Below are 18,781 nucleotides of genomic sequence, written 5' to 3'. Positions count from 1 at the left end.
GAAGAGTAAGGTCAATGTGTGTGGGGGGCGGGGATGGTCGGGGGGTGGGGGGTTCTGATTAATCTCACCTAGGACGGGACCAGGGACTAGTGTTAAAGACACCATCATGAGGCATCTCATTAGTGGGTAAGGGAAGAAAGGTGGCAGGGTTTTGATGGTGATGTTTGGTGACGTGAGAGACAGAATAGTAAGATTTCATAAGAGGTAAGTCAAGATGCAGAAAAGTACTATGTGTTTTCATCAAGCAATAGGGTCTGTGCAGTAGGAGGAACATGTATGTCGAGCAGATGAGCTAATGCTAAATCAGAAGTAGGTCGGACAAACTTGATGGTTGTAGCCACGGCTCATAGGCAAGGTGGATATGTCTTAGTCACTGGGTCGAGGTCTTCCATGGCCATTATGCTTTTTGGACAACACTCTGAGAGCATGACCCTTTTGTTCATGCACAAAGAAAATGGCAGGGAGTAATTGGTAAGCCTAAAGGTGGGAAATGAAAGTAGAGAGAGAATCCTCAAGGTTTTCAAAAGCATCTTTGGATAGGGGGCCCCAGACTTCTGGGTCTGAGGATGACTCCTTAGTCATGACATAGAAGGGTGAGGCAATCATAGAGAAAGTAGGTATATCTGCATCCTACAATATCCCACAAGACCCAAAATACCTATCAGTTGCTGTCCTCTTTCAGGGAGAGGAAAATGTCGCATAGGGGAGCCTTGGTCTGTGAAGATAGTTTTTACCCTACAGCTGAAACACCATGACCCAGATGTCAGACACACAAAGAGCATAGCTGAAGTTTGTCTTTAGCCACTTTGTGGCCCTTTCTTGCTAATGCCTTAAGAAGGTAGCTGTCAGAAACGTCGTCATAACTGTCATTCTACTCTTAGCACCACATTGTGGCCCTTTCTTGATAATGGGTTAAGAAGGTAACTGTCAGAACGTCGAAGGAAGTCATCTACATACTGGATTAAGGTGGAGTCTTCTGGGAATTTTAGTTCCCTCAAACTGCCATGTGGGGTGTGTGAGAAGTACTAGGAGCCTCCGCAAAGCCTTGGGGCACAACCGTCCAGGTACATTGGTGGTTATTTCCCGGGTGAAGGCACACAAGTATCGGATTCCTTACGAAGGGGAATTCTAAACAAGGCGGAACACAAATTGAAGACTGAAATATTAGGGGTTGGAAGGAATAGCAGACAGGATAGTGTTAGGATTAGGAACCAAGACAAATCTGGGTTTAACTGTTTTATTGACAGATCTCGGATCTTGGGCTGATAGTTTTGCCTATTTGGTTTGTTTGTTTTTTTTTAATGGCCCACATGGGAGTATTACATGGATTAGAAGTGGGGATTAGAAGTTTTTTTTTTTTGTCTAATAAACCTTGGATTATTGGGTGGGGACCCTCAAGTCCTTCTAGCTTTAAGTGATATTGAGGAATCCTGGGGAGGGGCATGGAAAGATCTATTTCTACCTTAAGGGGTTCTGTATCTATATGTGTCCCTATTAGTGGAGTTTCGTGGGGTTTTTGGGTTTTGTTTTCGTTTTTGTCCATAAAGATGAAGGAATCCTGTCTAATAGTTGATTTAAATAGTCAGTGACATAGGTATTAGTTGAAGGGGGCAAAGGACCCCAGGGAAGTCAGACACAGCTATTAGGGGACATAGACGTGAAGGGGAGGAGCCAGGGAGCTGTAGGAGGCATCCTTCCAGCGCAGGATAAACTTTTATATCCCACCTCACGAGAAGATTCCTTCCTAACAGCCTTCCGCAGCCGCGGAACTGAAAAGAAAGTAATGCTGAGCTTTAAGAGGTCTCATGGAAATATTAAGGGGTTGAGACAGAGGCAGCTTATGAGGTAAATTATCAAAACTCACCACTGGTAAAGTTTGGTGACTCCGAGGAAGGGGGGCAGGGGACAATGTGGTGCTAAGGGTAGAATGTGTTGCCATGGGGGGGTCAATGAGAAGTGTGGTGCGTGTCCTTTAACGTGGAGGGTTATTTCTCCTTGTGAGTTTGGTGGCAGTTGAGGGCACTGGACGAGAGTCCAGCGTTTTCTGGTGAGGAAGGGACTTGGGCTTTTTTCCCTCCTCTTGAAGCCTGGCACTCCCAGACCCAACGTCCTTTTTTCTTACAATTTCAGCAAGCGTTTTGATCAAAGGGAGATCCTGATTTCAGAATTTGCTGTAGATTAAAAATTTCAGGTCCTCCTGGCTGTTTTAACTGCAATACCATAAGCTTGCTTTCTGGATTTCCCAGTGTTTTTGAACTAGTATGTTCTTAATGCTGGGCTAATGTCTGGCACTTACACACGTCTGCCTTTTACCAGTTAATATTATTTTTCTGGAATGTGTCATGGAGCTCTAGTCTGAGACCATTTCCAAAGTTTGTGGCCAGAGCTGAGGCTGTTTGGAAAGGCGGGTCCAGCCCTGAGTGCTCTTTCCATGTTGTCTCTGATTGATGGTGATCATTAGGCACATTTAGTTTCTTTGTTTATAACTTTGAATACATGACCAATCAGTTTTGGTGAGAGAGACCTGAGGGGTGGCTTCTAGTAATTTTTCTTTCCTCATTTTCTAATGGGAATTAGGGGTAGTCTGAGACCCTTGATGGCCTTCAGGTAGGGTGTTCCTTTGGCCTTTCCAAACCGAGGGGTGGCATCCCCCAGGCCAAAAGATAGGTGGATAAGTTGATGTAAACCAGGGAATCTGGAGAGCATGCTCCCAGAACAATCCTAAAGTATTCAACACATCTTTTCCTTTTCTTTTGGAAATTAAGAGAGTCCTTGACGATGACAGATGACATGTTAATTCTGAGATAAAGGTTTAAATTGGTTGCACCCTGTCTTCCTCCGTAAGAGAGCGGCGTGCACCTTACAGTTACAGGGCGTTGAAGGACTGGGGTGTTCTTGGTGAAGAACATTTTGGGAGAGCATGACGGATATGAAGGAGAACTAGGAGGGGAAAATGGCGGTGCTGTGAGGAGTTCTAGGGGGTTGACCGAATCAGAACAAATTTTCTGAAGACATTGTTTAAGAAGTTCTATAGTTTGAATGAGGTTTGAATCACTTTGTTGCTGTTCAGCTTCACACAAGTGAACAAAGCAGACCATTGTGCATCAGAGACTTTTGTTCCTTTTTGCCCTAGGGCTCCCCTTAGGTGGACTAATTTGGTCCTATCCCAAGAGCCCCCCAGAGGGCCCATTGTAGCTCAAGAGAGTTTTTAGTAAAGTTTTGCTAATGAGAAAGAAAGTGGACAGTATTCCGCTGTACAAGCATACAGTCAGCAGGAGTTTGAGGAGAGGTTTCAGTTGGTTGAAAAGCTCCCATATTCTTCTTCTTCTTCTTTTTTTTTTTTTAACATTTATTCATTTTTTTGAGAGACAGAGAGAGAGAGAGAGAGAGAGTGAGCAGGCATTTGGGGGCAGAGAGAGAGACACACACACACACACAGAATCCGAAGCAGGCTCCAGGCTCTGAGCTGTCAGCACAGAGCCTGATGTGGGGCTTGAACTCACAAACCGTGAGATCATGGCCTGAGCCAAAGTCGACTGCTCAGCTGAGTCACCCAGGCGCCCCTTCTTCTTCTTCTTCTTCTTCTTCTTCTTCTTCTTCTTCTTCTTCTTCTTCTCCTTCTTCTTCTTTTTTTTTTTTTAATGTTTGTTTATTTATTTTTAGAGAGGGAGAGAAAGCATGAGTGAGGGAGGGGTAGAGAGAGAAGCAGAGACAGAGTCCCAAGCAGGCTCTGTGCTGTCAGTGCAGAGCCCAACACAGGGCTTGATCCCACAAACTGTGAGATTATGACCTGAGCCAAAACCGAGTTGGACGCTTAACTGACTGGGCCACCCAGGTGCCCCAAAAGCTCCTATGTTCTTGATTAATGAACTTTATACTTATGAACAGAAATCCCTGGGATTCTAACCCAGCCTCTGTTCCTTACAGAATCTAGCCTTTTATAATCAGAAAAGCCTAGGACTAACCCAGCCTCTGTTTACCCAGGACTCTAACCCAGCTTCTTACAAACAGCTGCTTGGTTGGGACTCTGACCCAGCTTCTAGAGTTTATTCAGAATCCTGAGAATCAAAATCTGGCCTCCCCCTTCAGGGGACGTTTATCTGGAGTGGTGGATTCTAGAGTAGGATTCATCATTGAATACCCAAACCAGCAAACAGACTGGAGACGAAAGGTCTCTGTGTGTACCACGAAGCCTAGTTGTCATGTCTAAGAGTCCAGTGGTAGTTCGGATTTGGGTCACAGCGCCAAAAACCATTAAAGAGAAACAGAATTGGATAGAAGCTAAAGCAGTGAAGATAGATTTTACTGAAAAACAAACAGACAAACAAAACCAACAAAACAAACTATTGCAATAGGGGAAGAGACTTCAGTATAGACCTGGGCTCAATTCCCAATACAACCAGAACAAGGCAGAATTTATAACCAAAGAGCAAGTGGGGAGGGGGGCATTGGTGGATGGAAAATTACTAAAAGGAGACATTAAGTCTGGGGTGGGTACTGGCTGAGGCAGGCCAGGCCAAGATCAGGTATCACCTGGGGGGGGGGGGGGTGGGTAGTGGGGATGGGGAGTTTGATCAGATTATCAAGGGTGGGGATTTCTCACTAAACTGATTTTGCAGGTTTCTTGCTAAAACCAGATTCTAGCAGGAAGTACACATAAAGGCCTTAGTTCTTCAGGGAAAAGGCTGGGACAATTGTGTCCATTTCTACTCCCTTTTCTATGAGACCCCTCCTTTGAGAAATTGATTTCTAAATGGTTTTAAAAGTCGAAGTATAGTTAATGACACAAGGTTATATTAGCTTCAGGTGTAGAAATTCAGGTGTAGTGATTCAGCGGGTCTATACATGTACTATGCTCTAAATTTCTAAAGTTTTTACTCTGAAATGTATAGTGGTTGTCAGAAATGGACAACAGGCTTATTCTTGGTTTAACTGAATGCATTGCAATCTTTCACTGTATTTATTGCCAATCAACCAATTAAAAAAGAAGGGTTAGAGGGGCACCTGGCTGGCTGGCTCAGTAGATAAAGCATGCAACTCACATTGTAAGTTCAAGCCTCATGTTGGGTGTAGAGATTACTTAAAAAAAAAATCTTTAAAAAAATAAAAGAGTTTGAGTTTAGGAAGTTCTTAGTAAAGACAGGGGCCCAAGAACCATCTTAGAAGCCAGACAGCTTGGTCATTGTTTTTTCTCTGTTGGAGGTTCCTCTCCTGGTGTAAATCCTACTTAAGGAGGAGGCATCCCTTGTGACTAGACCTTGAAGCTCCTGATATTTGGATTCTGGCCCCTACAGGCACCTCTGGGCTTCCAGGTGGGTTTGTCCATCTATCCATGACATGGGTCTGTGGTTCTGTCAGATCTGGCCAGCACCCAAGGCCTGAGGGGACTGGCAGGACAGACCCATGTGGGCCCTAGCCTTCAGTCACCCAGCTTTTTTTTTTTTTTTTTTTTTAATGTTTATTTTTGAGAGAGAGAGAGAGAGAGAGAGACAGAGTGTGAGCAGATGAGGGGCAGAGAGAGACACACATACATAATCCAAAGCAGGCTCCAGGCTCTGAGCTGTCAGCACAGAGCCTGATGCAGAGCTCGAACTCACCAACCAACAAGATCATGACCTGAGCTGAAGTTGGATGCTTAACCAACAGAGCCACCCAGGCACCCCCAGTCACCCCCAGTCACCCAGCTTTAAACATTACCCACGTTTTGCTAATATCATTTCATCTAGAACCTCCCCCTACTCCTTTTGTTTTCTTGGAAACTTTTGAATTAAAGCACAGACATGTGGTTTCATAGCACAGTTTCACTCTGAGACCCTGAGGTGCCATGAGGGTCTCAAACAACTGGGGATTAGAAGCCAGGCCTGGGGGCTGCCCAAGCACTAATTTACCAGGCAATCTTCAGCGAGCTGTTTCCCCTCTTTGGGTTTGCCTCCTCGCTTGTACAAGGAAGGTTCTGGCTCAGGTAGTGGCTGTGGTCCCTCAAAAAGGCAAGGCGCTGTGGGTTGGAACAAGGCCCAGGCCCCCCCACCCCCAACCCCACCCACCGTGGGCCCTTCAGGCTCCTGGTACCAAGACAAGGAATAAACAAACAAGCCGAGGTAATTTCCCTCTTCCTTGGAAACAAAGCTGGGGTGGTCTGGAGAGGCGTGTGGAGAGAGCCAAGAGTGCCAGGTGGAAATGGGCCAAGGAGGCCTCCATGATCACTTCCCTGCCCTGCAGGGAACATCTGAGGACACCGAGGCCAGATGTGTTGATTTTGCACTCTCTCTGGTGTGATAAAAGCCCCATCAAGAGCAATCTCTCTATTCCGAGCCAGCCTGGGGAGGGGAGGCCCCCGGCCTGTGCTGGTCTCGTCTTCTGTCTTCGAAGCACATCTCCTCTTATGGAAGAGCCCCAGCTGCTTCTGCACTGTCAGCGGAGCGCTGGTGAGCAGGCGGCTCCAGCAGGCACACTCAGTGTCTGGGCTCCCGCCAAGCCCCTGACGCCCAGCCTTCTGCCCAGCCTCCTGCCCGGCCTGCCGACCCTCCCCCCTCAGTGAGTCTCCTACTTCCTTCCTCTGCCACCACCTGCCATTCCCCACTGAAGAGCCCTTTATTGATCTTGGCCCATTTCTCAAAGTTGCCCTACTGTAATTCCATCCGGGCCACATCCTCCCCTGGGACCAGCCCAGCCAGTCCTCTTGGGTTTGTTAATGGTGGTGGGGCTCTCCTGGGGAGAGCCAGTGCCCAAGATGGGGGAAAATCAGGTGGTCTGTGCCCACAGAGCCTGCCTTGAAAGAGGCTGGCTTCCACGTTGAAATCGGGACGTGCAGGAAACTGGGTGACTCTGCTTGCACTTCCCAGTCTGACAGGTGCGAAGTCGGGAGTGGGGATCCTGCTCTGCACACCCTGCTTGCCCCCTCACCCTAAGCATCCAGACACAGAGCCGGTAGCGGTAAGTGCTGGCTGCACAGCAAATTCGCTGTGTTCCTTGCATGCCAGGAAGATGCCTGGCTGCTTCTGCCTCTCCAGTGTGACCTCAAAATCCAGCACTGACTGAGCAGTCGGAGTTGAATCAGCAGATCAGTGCAGTGGGGTTGGGGAATCACAGGATGGGATTTCCTGCGTGTCTGGGCACTGAGGGGGAACTTGCCTTGGAAAGTCCGGAGGTGCAGGAGGCAGAGCGGGAGCCAGAGTAACAGGTCCCCTTGCCTCAGGCCTGGGGTGGTGGTGGCGGAGGGGGGGGGTGGGCAGTGGGTTGTGTACACAGGGAGAGCAGTCCTGACCAGGAGCCCCAGGGCAGGATCGAGGTCAGGGTGGACCAGCGGTAAGACATTTAACCTGTTTCTCTGTCCAAGTGGAAGAGTCATTCCTCCCCATCTTACTTTTCCGGGTTGTCACTGGGAGAACAGATGACATGACCCTAGAAAGGGCTGCATTAACAGCAGTGTCAGGTCTGAATGTCACTGACGAGGGGTGGCCGCCCCCCACCACAGGCCAAGCCCTGGGCCGGATGTGGTTTGTGCTACTTGTAGGCCCAGCAGGCCGGGTGACCCCACTGTCGTTTGACTGAGGCTCTGTCAATGCCTCTCACAGCCACCTCAGCAGTCATAACGGGTTTCCAAGAGTCCCTCCACACCGTGAAGCAGGCTGGGGAAGGTGGGGGCAGAGGAAAGTCCTCTTTTCACCTAGTTGAACAGAAGCAGTCCCAGACAAAAGCCAAAATTAAAATTGCAATTTTCATTTGTTGAACTAATTTAAGACTACAACATAAAAATATCTCTTTATCCATCACCAAAGATCCAGGTGACAACCAGGGAGGACTGGCCTTTTGCTCTGGTGAAGGCTTGATGAAAAATAAAGGCCCTGGGTGCCCCCTGACCCCACCTCCACGGCCCCCTCGGAACGCCTGCAGCCCACAGCAGGCAGCTGAAGGCAGCGGAAAGAGAACTTTGGGGGAAGGCGCCTCTCTGCCTCTTTGGGAAAGCTGATGAGAAGCCAGAGGTCACAGAGCATTGGAGGCCTGGCTTAGAGCCACCAGCCAGGCCAAAATGAAACATCTGCTCACGTCTCCCCAGGCACCTGGCTGGGGGCGAGTGGGAGGCAGGAATGGAGAAAACCGATGTAGAACCACAAATTAGCACTCTGTACCTTGGCCCTGAAATGCCCTCTGCTGGCACAGGAGGGGTGAGACTAAAAATAAATAAATAAATAAAAGTGACACGCTTCGAGGAGGGAGGGTGACAGACCCATTCAAGCACCTGTGTCTAGCTTGAGTGGGGAAGAGCCAGGACATGATGGTTTTAAAAGCCCTGGTGGCGGCCAAGGGCATCAAAATCCAAACAGCTGAAGGGGGAAGGGTGTGGGAGAGGGGCCATTTGTTGGAGGGGCTGCAGTGGGGATTCTGGCTGAGTCTGGGCGGGCTCATCGGGTCACCCTACTTTCTTTTGTGCGGGGCAGGGCCACAGACCTAGAACTAGGAGGCCCAGGCTGCCCTCTACTGGTGGTTCCTGACAATGACCACACGTACCAGCGCTGGACCTGCGACCCAGAAGGGCCAGGAGAGAACCAGCCCCCAGGGACCCGGGCACCCAGAGACCGCGGCCAGGCCCCCCAGTGGGAGGCTGGAAGCGTCCCCAGGGACTGGAGCAGGCTCTTCCACCTCCACCCAGCCTGCAGAGGGGCCTGGGACGAGGGCCTCTGGTGCTCACTTCAAAGGCATCGAGAAGAACTTGTGCCCAGACTTGCAGCGGACCTGCTCGGCGTGCACACGCAGCACCATCTCGGAGTCTTCAAACTCGTCCACAATTGTCTTCCACCGGGAGCCGAGAAAAGACAGTCACGTTAAAGAGAACCGGGGACCCACAGGGCACTGGAAGCCAGACCAGCCTACTCAAATCCTTCAGAGGTTGGGCCCGGTGGAGGGAGACTGAGGGCCGTGCAGGCTCTAGGCTCTGCGCTTCGGTAATCTCGTGAGGTCAGTCCTATCGCCCCAACTTGGCACAGGAGGAAAAGGGTGCTCAGAGCTCCGGATTACGAACCCAGTAGAACTGGAATTGGGGTCGGATCTGCTGGAGCCTGAAACCAGGGCTGTTTGCCCCACAGCATGATTAGGCCAAGGGCAGAGGTGGCTGCTTGACGATGGCCCAGGGGCTGTATCCCTCCTGCACATGCTTTGTTTGGCTTGCGACATGTTTTTTTTTTAAAAAATACACATTAGTTCCACATAAAAATCTGGACTTCTGGCCTCTCTTGAAAAACAAGTTCTAGCAACACTATGTCCGCATTCCCACACGACAGCCCTTCCCCGCTCTCTCCTCTGCCGGAGGTGGTGTATCAGCAACTCTGAAGGCACCGATGGCAAAGTGAGATACATCACCTACTTATCAAAATACGAAAGCTCCCCGGGTGGACGTTCCCTACGCCTGGCACGTTTCACTCATTTCCAACACGAGCCAGGCCCCTGTGGGCACCCAAGCCCTTGGCCTCTGGGTGAGGGGCAAGGACTTCGGGAGAGGCTTCTGGCATTCTCTCAGACCAGTGTTCTAGGGTCGTGCTTCTCAAATTTTAACGTGCACGCAAATGCCTAGACATCTTGTTCAAAGGCAATTCTGATTTCTTAGGTCTGGGTTGGGGCCAGAGAGTCTGGATTGCTAACCGGCTCCCAGGTGCCGCAGCCACGGGACTGCCCTTCAAGCAGCAAGGAAAGGTGAGGAGGCCCCCTCCCCAGTCAGCTATTTCTAGGGATTCTGGTTTGCATGCCTAACCCTCAGGGCCCGTCAGCTCCCCTGCCACTCCCGGCACGCATCCCGTCACCCTCTCAGCACCCTCTGTGCTCCCATAGCGGGAATTCACCTGCAGCTCCCGCAGGCACTGCCCTTCCAGCTGGAGACGCGCGTCACCCACACACCAGGCCAGACTGATGTGGAAGGAGGGGTCCTGCGGAGGAATGGCAGGGAGTAGGCAGTCACCTGGATGCCTTGGCAGGTCCGGACATGACCGTAGGTCTGTCACAGTGTTGTCACAGGATCCCTGCTGGATCCCTGGCCTGCCTCATGAGAGACCAGACCCTCAGTGTTGATCCCAAGCACCCTCTGCTGATAGAGAAAACAGCCCGGGGCTGGCGCTTGTTATGGGCTGAATTGTGTCCCTCCCCTCCCCGCCCCCAACCCCAATTCATATGTTGAAGCCTTAACCCCCAATGTAATGGCATTTGGAGGTGGGGCCTTTGGGAGATAATTAGGTTTAGAGGAGGGTATCAAAATGAGGTGCTCATGATGGGGTTCATGCCTGTGTGAGAGCAGAAAGCTGGCTTCCTCTCTTTCCTCTGTATGAGGACAAAGGGAGCAGACAGCTGTCTACAAGCTGGGAAGAGAGTCCACACCAGAAATGGACCGTGATGGCACCTTGATCGTGGACTTCTAGGCTCCAGAATTGTGAGAAAATAAATTTCTGTTGTTTAAACCACTCCATCTACAGTGTTTGGTTATGGTGACCTCAGCTGACTAAGACAGTCCTGTTCTGAGAGGCTTTCCTTTACACAGAGTCATTAGATCTGGGACATGGAAGAGAACTCAGGCTCCAGCTCTTTTTTCTGTCTAAAGATTTCAATAGGTGACATACTTTCTAAGATGAAATGACAAAAACTAAAATGTCTAAAGTTATAACTAATAATCTCCACTGACACTCATGCTCCTATACGTCAGCATGGTTTTAAAAGACTGTATCAAACCCTTCAAAAACCTGATACTCCATTTGGAGTTCAAGTACCCCTGGAGGGCACAGGGCGAGGGGCAGGAAGGCATGTGAAGCTACAACTCTTCCTGGTGTGTCAGTTTTACTAAAAAAAATTTGGGAGAATTACTACTTCTTAAAAAATAGATAAACACGGATCTATATGGAGTACAATGGGTAAGTCTTGTGCATATCTGAGATATAACAAAGATTTGTAAGAAATGTTGGACTTTCCATGGGCTGCACCTGATTACACCTCAGACCCCTCAACCCCCCCAGAGGTGTGTCCCCTGAAGACTGGCATTCGGGACACTTCACATGGGCCAGTTCTGGAGGGCTTGCTTCAGTTTGCCTCCAACAAGGGCTTCTTTAAGGATGGTTTTATTCCAGTTCTAGGTGGGCTGGTGGAGAAGAAAAGGCTGTTACCTGGTAGAAAGTGGTGAGGTCAAATTCCTCCATGACTCTGTCTACCTCTGAAACCAGGTCCAGGAACTGGGCGTGCCCTGAGGTGACCTCGAGCCCAACAAACGTTCTGGGGAAGGCAGAAGTGGAGACAACACGGGCATGAGCTGCAGCCTCTGAGAACATAAACCATCCCCGCTGGGGCAGAGGATGTGAGAGAAAGCAGTTAGGTCGGGGCCACAGGTTCTTGCCCCATCTCCTGGCTGGCTCTTTCCTCTGTCTGTAACCCTCCCCCAGGGTCTCACAACCCTTCAGGACCGCCTTCATCTCTCCCTGCCATGTCTACAACCCCCAAGCTTCTGTGGCCCTGCTCTCCGCCATTGCGTCACTCCTGAGTCTGGACCCTTGGCTCTTGGGTGCCAGCTACCCTCCCCTCAGCTCTCAACATGCTCTCATCTTTAAAAACCCTCCTGTGAGCCTATATCTTCAGCCACCCCCCTCCTGGTCTCAGTAAAACTTATTAGTTGACTTGCCTACTGTCACTATCTCTAATCCATTACCTCCCAGCTTCAACCCACTCCACCACTTACGGAACACGGTTGGCTCATTCAAGCTTCATGACTGCCCACTGATGGATGTATCAAGGACAGGCGTGTGACAGTGTGGAAATGAGAGGTCACGGAGGTGAAGGTATGAGCTAAACGTTCAACTGGAGACAGAGCTGGGCAGGGGCCCAGGTTTTCTTCCAGTGGCAGGCTTTTGTTCACTTTACCAAGATGTTTTTCTCTACCTCTGTCCCTCCCCCAACGTTCCTCTAGTTATTTTTCTTAATGAAAGGTTCAGATTTGGGAACAGATGCTTTTATAGTCATAGAGTTGGTTAAAGCATAAACAAAGAAAAAATTGGGGCAGACAAGGCGAGACCCACCTTGTTTTCTCTTGGTTGGTATAAATCTTTACCCGGTTGGCAATAAAGAAGAATCTGGAATTTAGAAGAGGAAAGACCACATTTCAGAAAGAATAATTTTAAAAAATCAGAAAAAATTTATATTTAAAAAAGAGGATTTTGAAAATACAGTTAATTCATTTCACACTTCATTTTGTTACCCTATTATACAGATGATATAACTGAACACTAAAATATTAGAGCAAGATAAGACCTTACATAATCACCCAAAGTTAACACATAGCTTCACTCAGATGCTAGCAAAATTTTATCTTATTTATTTTTAAAAGATTTAAAAATTTTTTTTTTTTAATTTGAGAGAGAGAGCATGCATGCAAGTAGGGGAGAGGGGCAGAGAGAGAGAGAGAGAGAGAGAGAGAGAGAGAGAGAGAGAGGGACAGAATCCCAAGCAGGTTCCACTCTCAGCATGGAACCCAACTCGGGGCTTGGTCCCACCACCCTGGGATCATGACCTGAGCTGAAATCCAGAGTTGGATGCTCAACTGCCTGTGCCACGCGGGCGGCCTTAAGATTTTATTTTTAAGTAATCTCTACATCCAATGTGGGGCTCGAACTCACAACCCTGAGATCAAGAGTCAACTGAGCCAGTGAGGCACCCCAATATATCTTTTTGAAATTATCAAATATATTTTATTTATTTATTATTATTAAAAAATTTTTAATGTTTATTTATTTTTATTTTTGAGAGAGAGGGAGAGAGAGAGAAAGACACAGGATCTGGAGTGGGCTCTGCGATGACAGCAGAGAGCCTAATGTGCAGCTTGAACTCACTACCCATGAGATCATGACCTGAGCCGAAGTCTGACGCTTAACAGACTGAGCCACCCAGGTGCTCCTTTTTTATTTCTTTAAAGTAATCTCTACACTCAACATGAGGCTTGAACTCACACGAAGTAGGAAACGCCATGCACCAGCAGGTGAGCATCAGGGGGAGCCAACTCAGTGATCTAGGCGCTATTCTCTGGTCCCAAAGTGAGCAAGAGGATAACGTACATCTGTGCCCCCTCAGGGACCATTATCTCTTGTAATGGCCCTTGGGCCAAGTTTCCAGAGGTCCCAGAAAGGGAGTTGTCCAGTCAAAGAACCACCGCATGCAGGGAAGCCCAGGGCCACGGCTTCTTGCCAGAAGTTTCGTTCACTCACAGTCTTCACAGCCCAGATGCAGGGTGCCAACAGGTCATTTTTACCACGAGTAACATGGCCCCAAACACAGCTGACATTCCACCTTTATCCAGAGAACAGAGCTGGAAGCAGGGGAACGGAAGCATTCTCACGGAGAAGGGGAAAGGGTTTTGTTAACTGTACTCACAAACGGAGAGCATGTTAGCCAAGTCGGACCAATCAAAGTCATTCCCGTGACTTTTGCTGAAGCCATTAGAAAAAAGGGCTGTCTCCCCAGGCTGGTAGACCAGCAGCCCCAAGTTGCCGGTAGCCTTCTTCACCTTTGTGAGAATGAAGCCCAACGTGGAGAGGGCCTGAGCTAAGAGATGGTGACAGTCAGGTGCCATCTGACATCTGCTGGTCACCCCAATCCACGCATACCTGAAGCCAGCACTATTTTCAGCTTTTTAGTTATAACAGCCTATAAATTCCCCCTCCCCCTCCAGTTTAAGCCACTTTGGGTTGGACTTTTTTTTTTTTTTTTATGTTTATTTATTTTTGAGACAGAGAGAGACAGAGCATGAACGGGGGAGGGGCAGAGAGAGAGGGAGACACAGAATCTGAAGCAGGCTCCAGGCTCTGAGCTGTCAGCACAGAGCCCGACGCGGGGCTCGAACCCACGGACCGCGAGATCATGACCTGAGCCGAAGTCGGACGCCTAACCGACTGAGCCACCCAGGCGCCCCTGGGTTGGACTTCTGGTACCTGTGACCAAGAGAGTAGTGACTAATATACATATTGCTCAATAAATTTGGTGGCAACAATAAAAAAGGTCAGGGGAAGGAGTCGAATGAGGCAGAGAGAGGAGTTTTAGTTCTGATTCTCAGGCTGACCTCCTCCCTCCCTCTTCTGGCCCTCAGAAAGGGCTGAACCAAATGGGCAGTTCCCTACCTGGGCAGAGTACATCTATGGAATCCCTGGGCCTAAGGCCTCCTGCATTGTGGGAGTGAGGCTTGCGCTAGAAGATTTCTGTGCTTCTCTCGCCCATCTACACAACGAGGCTTTTGGTTAACACCTCATTTAAGAAAGGCTCTGCAAATAAAACCACCACTTGGATGGCTTCTTAGGCTCCTTCCGGAACCAACATTTAGAGGATCCCTCTCTCCTCCTGTTCATTGGCTCAGCAAACATCCACTTGATGCCTACAGTCAGCAGAGCACCTGGAGGAGAGATGCAGGGGATTCAGAGAGAAGTCGCATTCCTGGGCCTGCGGGCGCTTGGCTCCATAGAGGGAAATGGACATGGCAATGACTGGGTATGAATGAAATAAGCACAAGGGTATGCGCCGCCACAGCATGGGATGATCCCTGGGACTGAGGAACTCTGGGGGAGACGCCAAATCGCGGAGCCCCAGTGAAGGAGCAGGGCTTTGAGCTGCCCAAGGGTAGGAGGAAAGGCTCTCTGGTAACAAGAGGAGAGAGATATGAAAAGGTGAGGAAGAAAACGTCTTAGGCTGGCAGACAAAACCGGAGGCAGGGTTCAGTTCTGATCCTTCGCCAAGTGCCATGCTGCTCACAGGTCCCCTTGGAGGCAGCCACTACCGCTCCTGTGACCTGCCCACAGGTAAGGACTCGAGTTTTCCAGAACTTAGGTCACATGCCCAAGGTTGCTCACGATGAGGCATATGGCAGGCGGCTCCAGGAGATGTGCAGCGTTCTAACCTTTACGTCTGGCCTGCCGGCTGGGGTAGTACCCTCCACACCTGCCCACCCACAGGAGCTGAGGACAGGAAGAGGAGCGTGGAGAGGAGGTGAGAGGCAGATGAAACACTGGGCACTCACCCCTGGAAGGAGGCCATGCGGTCTTTTAGAGCCTGCACAAAGGGGAGGATCCAGTGATGCCGCAGAACCACGCTCTGGGACAGGCTGAGGTGGAACGCCTCCATCCGAACCAGCCGGGGGACGTAAGTCTGTGCGCGGGGCAGCAACATGTCGAGCAGGTCCAGGAACTCCTCCTTGGCTTCATCTGGAGGGAAGAGCAGATAGGGTGGGCCATTCTCTTAGCCAGGGTGGTGTGACTGAATGAAGAATCCCAGAAGGCAGAGGAAGGCCTTTGTTACTCTGCATTTTAGGAGGAAATGACTTTGAGAGCAGCCTAGCTGTATGTATTTTAATAAAACTTTAATATAATTTAATGGTTAAGGAAGTAATACACATATGCCCACTGTAAAGAATTTAAGTGAAAAAGGAAATATGCAGGGGTGCCTGGGTGGCTCAGTCGGTTAAGTGGTAGACTTAATTTTGGCTCAGGTCACGATCTCACAGTTTGTGAGTTCGAGCCCCGCATTGGGCTCTGTGCTGACAGCTCAGAACCTGGAGCCTGCTTCGGATTCTGTGTCTCCCTCTCTCTTTGTCCCTCCCCCACTCATGCTCTCTCTCTCTCTCAAAAATACACAAATATTAAACATAACTAAATTACAAATATGTATGTTACAAAATTGTGTGTTGTAAAATGTACACTCTCAAGAACAGAAATTTTATTTTATTTAAAGCATTTTTCTTTCTTTTTTAGTAATCTCAATGTGGGGCTTGAACTCACAACCCCAAGATTGAGCTGTGTGCTCTTCTGACAGAGCCAGCCAGGTGCCCCAAGGACAGAAATTTTAAGAGATGAGAAAAAAAGGAATATGTAAAGAGGTTCTAATATTTTTCTTCCAAATGGATCATCTTGACCTCTCCCCCAAGGGGAATATACCCCACTTTCAAGATCACTACCCTAGGTATCCAGACTGCCAAACCTGGATGCCTATCTCCCCAGCCTTTAATTTTATTTTAAATGCTTATTTTTGAGAGAGAGAGAGAAAGAGAGAGAGAGAGAGAGAATGAGCAGGGAGAGAGGGAGAGAGAGAATCTCAAGAAGGCTCTGCACTGTCAACACAGAGCCCAACGCAGGGCTCGAACTCATGAACTGTGAGATCATGACCTGAGCCAAAGTTGATGCCTAACCGACTGAGCCACCCAGGCGCCCCTCCCCAGCCTTTTCTCAGTGTATGTACTAATGTATGTATTTTATTTGTTGAAAAGATGACAGTGTACCATTCAAACTGTTCTTCCACTGGCTTTCTTCATATAACATGACATGCTGGATGGCCTTCCTCTCAGCGCAGAGGGCAAGCTCATGATTACAGCCCCATAGTTAATCCATAATCACAAACAGCACTTTTTATCAAGCCTCCTATTAGATGTTTAGAATCTCCTGATAAACACTTAGAATGCTCCTAATTTTTCACAAAGACAAACATCACTACAATGACCACCATTGTATGTTCACTTTTTTTTTTTAATCAAATGTATGACTAGAGCTGCATGGTTAACAGTCTGCTCACACCCAGTACGTTACTCGATTTGTCCAAATGGCCTGCTGAGTAGGCAGTATAGGAATCATTCTCATTCTGTGGATGGGGAAATGGAGGTTCTAAGAGTTGACCTGATCTAATGCAAAATACTAAGAGCCATCACTTACTCTGTGTATGGTGCTAAGAGCCTGACATAAATGATCTGATTCAATCTTCACAAAAGTCCTAGGAGATACGTGTTCCCCATTTTAGAGATGAGGAAACTGAGGTTCTAAGAAGTCCAATAGCTTACTAAAGGGTACCCAGAGCAGTGGGTAGTAAAGGAAGGTCTGACTCCAAAGCCTGGGCATTTTTTGCCTGCCATTCACTCATGAGGGCTGGGAGGAGAGGGGGACTTGACCCCAGCACCTAGGGCCCTCTTAGAAATAAACTGCCAGCTGCAGCCACACTCTGGGATGGCCTTCACACTCTGTCCTAGACCCTCCCTTGGTCACCTCCTCATGAGTGAGAAAACATACCCAGGGTTAATAAAAAATATTTCAGGCAATGAATTTGAAACCGAAACCAAGTTTACAGAAAAATCCCCCAATTCTTGAAACTTGTTCTCTCTCTGCTAAGTCCATCTCTCTCCAACCATCAATGTCAGAGGTTTCTGGTTTCTTCCTTCTGGTTGGGGCCAGCTTCCTCCCATCAAGAGGCACCTATCAGTCTCAGCCACTCGTCTTTTACACGCTACTCACACGGCACATAGACGTGGGTGGCCCAGTTGCCCCGCTCGTGGGGGAACGTGCGCACCCGGCCCCCATGTTTTGCACTGTCATCTTCAGGCCCCTCTTCGGTGCCCAGGAACATGTGCAGCACACTGTCAGGTACTGGCAACCTCTGGCTGGGAAGGGGGCTCTGGGCACTGCAAGAGAAAAAGGAAAACGAGCACATTTATCCTCCTAGGATTCTCTACCGCTGTACATATAAAAGTTGTAACCCCTTATACGGGACGACTGTGTGCACCTACTTCCCACCAGGTGCTGTAAGCAGCTTCCAGATAACCACAAAGCTCTTTCCCCAGGGCTGTCTCACGGGTCGCTCACCAACCCCAGAGGGCGGACTTTAGCTGGGAGCATGGTTTCCATGGGAGACAAGTGGGCAGGCAGCAGTGTGTGGTTCAGAGGTCACATTCCCTAACTGGACAAGACTGATCTGCAGTAGCACTTCTTAGCTTTGGGGTCTTGAACAGGTCATGTGCACTGTGTGGGCCTCAGTTTCCTCATCGGTGAAGTGTACCTGATAAAGCTATCCTGACATCAACCCAGATACTGCTTGAAAGGCGCTCTTCAAAGCACCAGGCATGGCACTTGAGAACTGAACCTCCACGAAATAAAGGCTTCGACGGTTTTGTTCACTGCCGAATGTTCCAGTCCCGAGCCTGGCCCCGAGCGGGTGCTCAATGAGTATTTACTGGATGAATGAAAACACTCTCCGAATGAGGAAACAGACCCAGAGGTGGTGTTGTGGTGCACCCCAGAGGCGGTGGCTGGACCCGAGCGCATGTTACCTGCCTCCTAATCTTGGCCTAGCCAGGAGGGGGCACTCTGGGGCTTTGTCCAGGGCTGTCCACTGGATCCTCCTTTCCCGCTGCTTCTCTTGTCTTATCCTGGAGAGCCGCCCCGCACCATCGCCCCTTCTCCCCAGACGCTCGGGTCCCGTCGGGGTGTCGCGCTAACCAGCACCCTCCCCCAAAAGACTTCTTCGCTCCTTACCGAGGGCAGCTTCCAGCCCCCGGCCGCGCCTGGGCCCCGGCCTTGGCCTCATCCTCATCCTCCGAGCTGCTGCTGCTGTAGCCCACCAGGGGCGCCGCACTCATTGGGCCTCCTCCAAGACCAGAGGCCGACTCAGCGATCACTCGCACCCGGAATTCCGCTGCGCCGGAAGTGCCCTCCAGGGGCGGGGGCCGGGTTAGCACCGCCTGGGGGCGGGGCCTGGAGGGGCGGGGTCCGGCGGGACTCGGGCGAGACTCCACCACCGACACCACGCTGCCTGCCCGATTGCAGCGCCTGGACCGCTACCTGGAGCCTCCCGGAACCCCACCCCCCAGCCTTCGTGTGCCCATTTCACAGATCGCTCTGGGCCCTGACCTCTCTATCCGTTGCTCTGTCTGCAGCCATCCGCGACCAGACCTCCCAGCCACGGACGGCCCCTGGGTCAGCGGTCAGTGCCCTAGATCCAACGGAGATGGGATCAGAGGTCC

At 49.8% G+C, this 18,781-nt stretch overlaps 1 protein-coding gene and 1 long non-coding RNA gene across 3 annotated transcripts in view; one reads left to right on the top strand and one right to left on the bottom strand.

Annotated features, from left to right (window-relative positions):
• Positions 1–8,540, top strand: part of LOC123579230 — a 14,783-nt gene extending 6,243 nt beyond the window's left edge. The window contains exon 5 of the long non-coding RNA XR_006702686.1: positions 8,439–8,540. This is a non-coding gene — a long non-coding RNA (uncharacterized LOC123579230). The remainder of the gene's footprint in view (positions 1–8,438) is intronic.
• USB1 (U6 snRNA biogenesis phosphodiesterase 1) lies at positions 7,699–18,781 on the bottom strand. Of its 2 annotated transcripts, none has more exons than XM_045442925.1 (7): positions 18,669–18,781; positions 17,277–17,443; positions 15,023–15,206; positions 12,042–12,095; positions 11,139–11,244; positions 9,834–9,917; positions 7,699–8,790 (listed from the first exon to the last, which is right to left on the bottom strand). In XM_045442925.1, the coding sequence occupies exons 2-7, from the start codon at positions 17,386–17,388 to the stop codon at positions 8,686–8,688; spliced, it is 645 nt and encodes a 214-aa protein (XP_045298881.1). In that variant the 5' UTR covers positions 17,389–17,443; positions 18,669–18,781; the 3' UTR covers positions 7,699–8,685. The 2 variants fall into 2 exon arrangements, with proteins under 2 accessions (XP_045298881.1, XP_045298880.1); XM_045442924.1 differs by lacking the exon at positions 18,669–18,781 and adding an exon at positions 18,294–18,498.

The sequence above is a fragment of the Leopardus geoffroyi genome, chromosome E2 (assembly GCF_018350155.1).
Source record: "Leopardus geoffroyi isolate Oge1 chromosome E2, O.geoffroyi_Oge1_pat1.0, whole genome shotgun sequence".
Classification (NCBI taxonomy): domain Eukaryota; kingdom Metazoa; phylum Chordata; class Mammalia; order Carnivora; family Felidae; genus Leopardus; species Leopardus geoffroyi.
The sequence above is the reverse complement of the archived record's forward strand: the minus strand, read 5'-3'. Positions and strand labels throughout refer to the sequence as shown.

What these genes read in the sequence shown, in the direction of transcription:
- USB1 (XM_045442924.1), bottom strand. Translation starts at nt 18,397, where the DNA reads ATGAGTGCGGCGCCCCTGGTGGGCTACAGCAGCAGCAGCTCGGAGGAT. An exon ending in GGGGCTGGAAGCTGCCCTCG is followed by an intron (nt 17,444 to 18,293) that starts GTAAGGAGCGAA and finishes TTTCTCTTGCAG; the next exon opens with TGCCCAGAGCCCCCTTCCCA. An exon ending in ACCTCACCACTTTCTACCAG is followed by an intron (nt 9,918 to 11,138) that starts GTAACAGCCTTT and finishes ATTCCTCCGCAG; the next exon opens with GACCCCTCCTTCCACATCAG.